We start from the raw sequence: 9,956 nt of genomic DNA on the forward strand, positions 1-9,956 counted from the left end.
GCAATCTGCAAAATTTCTCAAGCCTACAAAAAAAACCCCTTGTAACTATGAAGTTTATAAGATCAATTTAATAAGAAAAATCTGAATTCATTCTCTGATTCCAATTATGTCACCACTGCTCAAAGTGGTTTGTGTCAGATCTGGGAATTGGTCTTAGTTCCAGGAACCATAGGAAGTATTTTTAGCTCAGCTGGTTTGTTTATTGTTTTGTATATTGGTGCTGATGCCTTTAGCAGCTTTCTAATGGGGCTACATAACCTCTTACCCTGTTTTAATGTTTACAAGTCTGTTGTCACATTGTTTCTGCCTCCTCCATCTATGCAATATTCTCTCTTTGGAAAGAATGACCATAGTACCAATAAGAGAAAGGTGGGTCCGAGCATAGTCACGACTAGTCTGTGTTCAGTGGCAGTGGTGGAAGTTGGATTCAGACCCTTGTCAACTCGCCTTCAAAGCCCCTTGTACTTTCTTTGCCTAGTTGTCATTATGCCTGGCTTGAGACTACCTTTTCCCTACCCTTTTGTTTACTTGGTGCACAGGCTTTCAGTTTTACCTTGGAAAATTTTAAACATACACACAAAGAAAAGAATAATATAATGAGCCCTTATGTTCCTATCACCCACCTTCAACACTTCTCAGCATTTTGATAGAATATTTTACCTTTTCATGTCATGCCAATTACACACCTAACAAAATGGAAGTCCTGAAATTATGCTTTTTTAAAAAATATTTTTTATTTATTTTTATTTTTAGACGGGGGAAGGGAGGGAGAATGATAGGGAGTGAAACACAAATGTGGACTGAACCTGCAACACAGACACGTGCCCTGACCTGGTAGTGAACCAGTGGCGTTTCACTGTGTGGAATGATGCCCAGCCAACTGAGTCACATCATTCAGGGTGGTTCATCGTGTTTTAATGTCTGATTCTATTGATCTTTTCTACATTACTCCAATAAGTCCTTTTGTTTGTTTGTTTGTTTTTTTTGGGGGGTGCCAATAATCTCTTAAGACTTTTTCTTAGAGGCACACTTAAGAAAGTACTTTATAGACTTATTATAAATAAAGCCTTGGCATAGGAAAAATGGTGACGTAAATTCAAGTTGTAAAAATCTCCCTACCCCAGCTTGTCCAGCACTCTATCCCATTACCACTTTCCTCACAGCAGATCCTAGGAATGTCTCTGTAGTTCAGTGTAGCCTATGTCAGTGATAGCGGAGTGTGAATGGCCTGCTGATGCCTAAAACTGTATATAACTAATGACTGTCCAAATGCTCATGTTAGTTATTGATGGGGACTTTGTTTATAAAATGGAAATACTACCCGTAGACTCAGGTTATATTAGATTGATAACAGAAATAGCTTCTTACACTAGTTTTTCCATGTTGGTTGGTTGATCCTCTGCTCTCACCCGATCTGGGAACATTGTCAGCTAAAGTAGCTGACAGAATAGGGAAACTAGTTAGTATCACTTGTTAGCATTAAAGTGAAAACTACTTGTATTGAGATTACTCATATCTTCTATTCTTAACCATTTGTATACATGTATACTGAGATGAGAAGTTTTTAATGGATGACTTAGGATTTAAGTGGAAAACGTTTTTGTTATCTTAAAGTTCCCTTTCTAATTTACAGTTATGTCAAAGCATTGTTTCCTAAATAACTTAAAATGAAGTTGTATAGATATACTTTGTAATGAACAGGATTTTATATACACTGAACTTCGTTTTTCCAAAATAAGGCAGTATTTTCTTTCAGAACCCCTATGTTGGGCCCTTAGTGGACCTCTTTGAAGATTTAGAATATATTCAGTGGCAGATTTTGAGTTTTAACAGCAGCTAGACATGGCATTATAGTACATTATAGCCTTTTGTCTCTGCAGTCAGCTGGGAAGAAGGTAATGGCTTTATTCATATTTTACAGAAATGTGAGAAAAAGTGGGTCAGGGAGATTTAGTGAGGTGCCCAAGGAAAAACAGCAAAACCAGCCTTATAAGGGTGTCTGACACCAATGCCAGGTGATCTGCAAGTAGGGGAACGAAGACAATTAAGAAAAAAACAGAAGCTTTAAAGAAGTAGAGAATTTAGGTTATTTTAAGGTAAAATTATTTTAGTATCTGAAGCTTATATATCTCTTAAATTGCTTTTGGTTCTCATCACAATCCTGTAACAGCATGCCAGGTGTTATTCTGATTTTACAGGTGAGGAAACAGGTCCAAGGAGGAAGTATAGGTTAAGGAAAATAACAGGTCTTTTTAACCCTCTTCCAGGGAGTTAATTTTAAGCATATGGTGAAAGACAAGTCTGACAGAGTGGTTCTCAGCACTGGTTGCACGTTTTAATCTCTTGGGGAGCTTGAAACAACCCCGGTTGTTGCCCGAGCCACGTCCTTGGAGAGTCTCATTTAATGCATCTGAGATGAGACTTGGTCTTTGATGTTTTTGTGATTCTGTTACGCGGTCAGGATTAAGAGCCACCTCTCTGATGGAAAGTCTGGTACACTGAAAGTTAAGAAACCTAAGGGTTCAGCCTAAGGACTACTATGGTACTCTGGGCCAGATTGCTTGAATAAGACTAGAAATTCACATTCTGCCTGCCTAAGAGTTACTGAAACTATAAATAGGGAGTTTTTATAAAAGCACGTTGAAAATTTTTAAAAATGACAGATAAACATAACTCCATGATTATTGTTGTTAACACTGGGGAAACACTGAAGATATGACTGTTTAGTTTTTAGTCCTAATATCTAAAATAATGCCCTGGCTGGTGTGGCTCAGTGGATTGAGTGCCGGTCTGCAAACCAAAGGGTCACCTGTTCCATTCCCAGTCAGGACCGTGCCTGGGTTGTGAGCCAGGTCCCCAGTAGGGAGCGCTCAAGAGGCAACAACACATTGACTGTTTCTCTCCCTCTCTTTCTCCCTTCCCCTCTGTCTAAAAATAAATAAAAATCTTTAAAAAATAAAATAACTCACTGCTGTGTATAATAAAATAATATTTCATTTCTATTTGGATTTCTTTCATGAATCTCAGGAGACTACAAATTTATATCAAACCTAATGAGTAAAATAACAATGGATAAAATTTTATACCTTGACACCTGGTAACTAACATTTTTTTACATAAGAGTTTCCATGAAATATTAAACAAATTAATGAATGAGTTGAGCCTATTCTATGAAGTTTTATAAAGTTATTGTTAAACATTTTGTGATTTTATGGCATACAAAATTTTAATCACTGCTTAGAACAATTTTATAATTGCTTTCTCTCAATAACATCTTGTTTTCTTATAGGACCTATACAAATCAGCCTTCTTTTATTTTGAAGGAACATTTTACAATGATAAAAGGTACCCTGAGTGCAGAGATTTGAGCAGGTATAGTTTCCAAAAATCATCTCAAAGTCTTTCTGATTTATAGCTTTCAAAATGGTATTATTTCCACAAATCCTCTTACTGGTCTGTGAAGGATCTTTGCCCAGGAATTATTGTGTTGGGTTGTTTTGTTTGATTTGGGGTAAAAAGTTACCTCTCAGTTTTTAAAATGTTTTCAAAGTTGGTCTAGGTATTAATAAGTTAATCAAAATTTTTATTCCAAGAAAATTTTCCTACCAAAAATATACGTCAACCATTTCAGGATCTTTGCCAACTGTCCAGAATTGTTTTAAGTATTTTAGAAATGATAGTTAAGTCTTATTTGAGCCTTAGATACATCTGAAAAAAAGAACTAAATCCCACTTAAACACTTTACTAATGTCTGTTCTTTGTATTTATTAGGTGACAGCAGGAAGTTAATCTTTCACTACTTTTCTGCTTGTTCAGTGCACACGATTGTTTGCCCTAGGTGACTTACATGGTTTCCTCAGTACAGAGCGTGAAACGTCTGTGTCTAATCATCACGCCAGTTAGACCGAGCTTTTATCATCTGTGTCCTAGCAACTGGAGAGAGAGAGAGAGAGAGAGGGAGAGAATATGTATGTGTATTTGAGTATGTATGTAAATTCTCTCTCATTATAGGCATTTTCATTTATATTCTAATGTAGTTCTCAGTCTTGCTGGGCTCAGCATTTCTTTATACTGGAAATTGAGGGCACCAAAGAGCTTTTGTTCATGTGGGTTATAGCTATCAATATTTATCATATTAACAGTTCAGACTCAAATATTTTAAATATTGACTAATTTAAATAATGCTGTTAAACATTAACAATGGTAACATTTTTGTAAAAAATAAAACTTTTAGAACAAAATAAAATGGTGAGAAAAGTGGCATTGTTAAACATTTTCCATTTAGTCCCAAGTGATTACCCATGTGATGTAACCTCCAGAAAAATGGTCATTTATGAGGGAATAAGAGCTGAAAGGGCAGTGGTAACATTTTAGGATTGCTGTAAAGATAATTTTGACCTCACGAACCTCTGTGGGGTCTTAGGAACCACCCTTTGAGAACTGCTGCTCTAACAGTTGAACAAAAATTCAGAATTCCTAATTCCAACGTGTATCAACCACTATGGTTTTCATCTTGAGATGGGAACTGTCCAGTTTACTGGGGGAGCCAGGTTTTGTGAAATACTGCAGTCACAACCCGTTTTCTGTCGATTTTAATTTTCTGTGGAGTAATGATACGTCCTTGCCCTTTACCCCTCCCCAGCACAATCATTGAGTGGTCAGAGTCCCATGACAGAGGCTATGGGAAGTTTCAGGCTGCGAAAATGGAAGACTTCACCTTCAATGACTTACACATTAAACTGGGTTTTCCTTACTTATACTGTCACCAGGGAGACTGTGAACATGTGATTGTCATTACTGACATAAGGTAAGTGGCAGTACTCAGAACATTCTGTTTTCTCTATTTCACAGTATAAAAGCACAGGTTTTGGTTTGAATACGAGGAGTAAAAATAATTGTCAGTGCAGCTCGGCTTGGAAACAGCAAAAATAAGTGCTTTCCACCCAGTGATCAACTTTGTATCCTCTCGTTTGTATTTTTGAAAATATATAGTAAATGTTTTACTGTTTATTAGAGGGTTAAAAATCTATAAGTATTTTAAAGTATCGCCATTTGTATATTAGACAGCTTTTATTCAGGCAGTAGTCATCCACCTTGTACACCATACAGGCACGTTACAAATTTGCAGTTTATTTCTCAGATTCATGCCTTTTGCCAAAATTTGAGATAAAAGGGAACTGGGGTAGAGAAAAATAATTCTAATAGTTGACAAATAATTCTAATAGTTGAAAAATAAGTCTTAATGATTTCATAAAGATTTAAAGTGGGAAGGTCTAAAATAGTTTAAAATGAGGTTTTAAGATTAGTTATAATTTTATATAGATGGTATCTTCTCTCTTCTCATGAATAAGTCTTTTCATTTCCTTATTTAGGAAATAATCAATTTATGAAGGACAATATATTGGAATGAGCCCTGCTCTTTCCCCATTTGTATTCCTTCTGAGAGACCATTTTAAATTTTTCTTGTGCAGCAATGTTATACCCATATATTTATTATACCAATAATAGGAACTAATGCTTCAGAACGTCCTTGCTTCCATCTTTCGAATCTCAGTCAATGGTCTCAAAAATCTCTCCTCCCATACACTGATTCTGAGGGAAGCTACCTGAGGTACCTCACACAATGATTGAATCTTCAAAAAGAAAAAACATGGAATGCAAAAGAGAATAGCTAAGATGTAAACAGAGCCCTCAGAATGACAGGAAAGGGAAATCTCAGAACGATGTCTGTCTAGCAGGGGGAGAACCGCTTAATCCTGGATGGAGGACTCGGGAAGGGTGTCCAGAGCTACTAGACCTCCTGTCGGTGCATACTGATGGAGAATATTTTTACTATTCTGTGGGAACTGAACTGGTGACAGGAACACTGAAAGCTCAGCAGATGCAAACATGAGAATTAGGACCTAGAAAAGAAAGTGTTACACAGTAAAAAGAACACAGTGTTTTATGTACCTTAGGTGGTTGGTAGTATTAACTTGTCGTAATTTAAACATTAAGTATCTATTTAACCAAAGTTATAGTAGTTCTAAGAAATGTTGAGGACCTAAATTAAAAATAAACAATTAAGAATATAACAATTGCCCCTTGAGAAGAATTTTTGCAGCAAAAGCCAGGAGAACACATAAACCTCGTAAATTTATATGACTTTCAAAATTATATACACTTATTTCTTGCATAACGTGTTCTTTCAATTTTATATAAGCAATTCTGCTTTTACTTTCCTTACATTTCTTGTGTAGGCATATTGCTACATACAGTGTCATTCCTTAAACTCACGGCAACTTGGAACATAGTTTAGACTAAAAGTCGTTTTTATCTTACAGGCTGATTTAGTCATTCAGTGCCGTTCCACAGTTTATTAATTAGTAAACTGTTAATAGTTCATTGGTCAACTTCTGATGGTGATATTGCTGCCCTTTCTTGCTGAAAAAAATAATAGTAATAATCAAATTTTAGAATTGTCTGATACCAGAGATCACTAGAATACCCTGAGCAGTCCCTTCCTCTTTCAGGTGAAGAGTCTGAGGTCCAGCACAGTTAAGGGACTTACCCGTACCCACTCAGCTGATAAGTAGCACAGTGGAGATTAATTTCCACTCACAATTTCTTAATTCTGATACCTAAAACTAAAGTCCTACCAATTTACATTATACCAGGAGTTAGATTTGGATCTGAACAGAGGACAGTAATTAAGAGCTGTGTTGTCAGTCAATCTCAGGAGAGTAGCTAGATAAAATACTTAAATAAGGTCAGTTAGTTGCTCAAACTGTGTTCTATAAAAAGGTGTACTAAGTGTTGAGTAAAGCAAGGATTCTCTGATGGAATACATTCAAGAAATGCTGCATACAGCATCTCCCGCTCAGGTGGTCACAGTGCACATTACCGTGAAGGGGTTTGGGAGGTTTTATCGGAGGCACTGTGTGATCCAAAATGCTCTGTGGGTGAATGTATTTTATGGAACACTGTTTGGTCAACCTGGTGTAAAGTCATTTTACATGTAAAACTTTTGTGAGCAAAAAAAAAATGAAAAATGTATCTACATACGTTGTTAGCGCTGAGGTGCAGATGTATTGGATTCTTTACAAATCACTAAAACTTGCACTTTAATGTCTTCACTTATTTTCTCAAAACCAAAGGCTTGTGCATTGTGACGACTGCTTGGATAGGAAACTTTATCCCCTTCTTATCAAGAAGCATTGGCTATGGACTAGAAAATGTTTTGTCTGTAAAATGTACACAGCTAGGTAAGTGATATATATATATATATATATATATATTTTTTTTAGACGTATTGGTTTTTAGTAGTCAAATATTTTTGATTTTTGGTACTTCAGTTTTCTGTTTTGTATCTGTGGACTTACACTAAGGTATAAATAATATAAAGGATTTTTTATTAGGGAAGTGCCGCAGATTACTTTAGGTTACAACAACATTTTTAAACAATAAGGAAATAAATTATCATGTGTAGCGGACAGAAGTCCAGGGGAAGGTCAGACTGAATTGGTTGAATGGTCAACTATTGAAATGGTTCAATACTCAACCATGTTCTTCCTGCCTCCTCTCTGCAGTTTACAAAATCAGTTTCATCTAGTTTCTCCTCAATGAAAGTAACACAGCATCTCATATGTAGAGGTCAAAATAGTGTTTCATAAAATTTCTGTTCTGTGATTATGCATGTTTTGAGTGTTTCTTTAACTGTGCATCAGCCAACAAACCAGAGGAGGAGAATTTAGTATCTTGTTTTGGATTCTGTACCACAATGTGCTTCTCCAATGATAAACAGGAAAACATAAATCAGAGTTATTAGATCAAAATGGAAATCAGGGGTAGGTAACATTCCATGAGGTGCAAAATTCAGGTAAACTGAAAAATAGCATGTTCAGTTGTGACTAATAACATCTCCGGTCAAAAACCAAAATTTCAGTTGAATAATGTTGCCCGTATTTCCCATTTTGTATGCACTCTTTCAACATTTTATCCTGAATTCTAAGTAAAACAGCTGGAGTTTTAAAACACTCATTTACCAGTTAGATAAATTAAGCAAAGGTTTTATCAGATCTATAGCATCTAATTTATTGTTTTTTAAGATGGCCTCTTAGAAAATGATTATGTCCATATGACGGTTCCTTGGATGGGTATGTCATGGGAAGTGGGTGGACTTGTGTTCTCCCCTGTGTACCTGAAGCAGTCTCCCAGAGAAACAGCGTTCCCCAGTGTGTCTGCTAGTTGCCTTGTAGAGTACTGACAGGGATAAATCTGTATCTATACATGTACAGAAAATCCTGTGAGGGATTATAATTATTAGATAGGATGAGAAGGTAGTAGTGTTATATTTATATATCATTACAGTTCATAACTTACACCTGAGAAAGTTAATTGTGATGATGCATTTTTTGTTTTTAACTACAGATGGGTGACGAACAATGACAGTTTTGCACCAGATGACCCGTGTTTCTTTTGTGATGTTTGCTTCCGAATGCTCCACTATGATTCAGAAGGCAACAAACTGGGGGAATTCCTCGCTTATCCTTATGTTGATCCTGGAACCTTTAATTAATAACAGAAAATGTGCCCTTGTAGGAACAGGACCAACCTGAAACAATCAGCAAAATTTACCCCCATTTCCCCCACAAAGTTCAAATTACAAATTTCCTTTAAAAGTAACTTGACTGTATTTAAATGCTTAGAAATACACTTTAGTATTTATTACAAAGTATAGTTCTCATTCAGTGCTTTTTGCCCATTTTCAAATGTTTATCTTATATATTCTGAATACAAATCCTTTGTCAGATATATGTATTGATTTTCTCCCAGTCTGTGGCTTGCCTAGTCATTGGGTTCAGTTAATGATACATCAAGTGGTGGACATATTTTGAAAATGAGACTCACTACATGAGTAATAAATATGAGATCTTGAGTAGATATGCATAGCTTTATAAAAGTAGCATTTGAATTGAAGCTTCATTTTTTTTTTTTAAGATTTTATGTATTTATTTTTAGAGAAGGGGGAGGGAAGGAGAAAAGGAGAGAAACATCAATGTGTGGTTGCCTCTTGTGTGCCTCCCACTGGGGACGTGGCCCGCAACCCAGGCACGTGCCCTGACTGGGAATCGAACTGGTGACCCTTTGTTTCGAAGGCTGGTGCTCAATCCACTGAGCCACACCAGCCAGGGCTGAAGCTTTACTTCTTGACAACTTTTGGGAATCACAAATGCTGAGTTTAAAATGTACATCAATTTAATATTTTTATTACTAAAAAATAATCTTACAGAATATGACTACTGGGACATGGGAATTTAAGATCCTATAGATTATTAGCTCTGGGTCACTTATTCCTGGGCAGTAGTACCCAATATTCTATATGCAGAAAGAAAACAAGAGTTTTTCTGGCTCAACTCCTCATTCTTTTGGCCCCCTTACTATAATTCTCTTCTCTCATTCTGGGCCAGAGGGCAAGTGTGATAAGTTCTGAGGTTTAGGTCATCAGGGAAAATTGTAGCTATCTGAAATGTTTTTGGAAATCTTTCTCTCTTTTTTGGTGGAAAATTAAACTGTCATTTAAAATTTCACTTTCTTCTAGGTTACATTTATAAATTCAACTGAATTCCACACTCCCTGGATGGGTAAGAACAGATATTTACTGATGAAGCCTGTAAGCCTATGTGTTTAAAATGTTGACATTAAATGTTTTATGGACTTAAATGCGACATGTTCAATTAAGAACCTCTTTCTAGTATATATAGCGGTGTTCTTATTCACCGATTCAGTCAATATGCCAGAGAATCAACATAAATAAGTTGTCCCAACATGGTTGGTTTATCTTACTGCCTAAATTTTTACTTTCATGTTTCCAATGATTTAAAATTCTGTTAGAAACCAGATTTACCCAAGTCCTCAAAGTTCCTCAGGTAAAAATGAATTTATTTTTAAAGTGCATTCCTTACAGCTCTTTATTT

General features: G+C 36.0%; 1 protein-coding gene across 1 annotated transcript in view; it reads left to right on the top strand.

Annotated features, from left to right (window-relative positions):
* The window catches only part of SNAPC3 (small nuclear RNA activating complex polypeptide 3), a 37,649-nt gene extending 28,936 nt beyond the window's left edge, over window positions 1-8,713 (top strand). The window contains exons 6-9 of the mRNA XM_024558340.4: window positions 3,290-3,372; window positions 4,643-4,807; window positions 7,137-7,244; window positions 8,410-8,713. Coding sequence (XP_024414108.2) covers window positions 3,290-3,372; window positions 4,643-4,807; window positions 7,137-7,244; window positions 8,410-8,557 — 504 coding nt within the window. The 3' untranslated portion in view covers window positions 8,558-8,713. The remainder of the gene's footprint in view (window positions 1-3,289; window positions 3,373-4,642; window positions 4,808-7,136; window positions 7,245-8,409) is intronic.
* Window positions 8,714-9,956: the final 1,243 nt, after the last annotated feature.

The sequence above is a fragment of the Desmodus rotundus genome, chromosome 1 (assembly GCF_022682495.2).
Source record: "Desmodus rotundus isolate HL8 chromosome 1, HLdesRot8A.1, whole genome shotgun sequence".
NCBI classification, from domain to species: domain Eukaryota; kingdom Metazoa; phylum Chordata; class Mammalia; order Chiroptera; family Phyllostomidae; genus Desmodus; species Desmodus rotundus.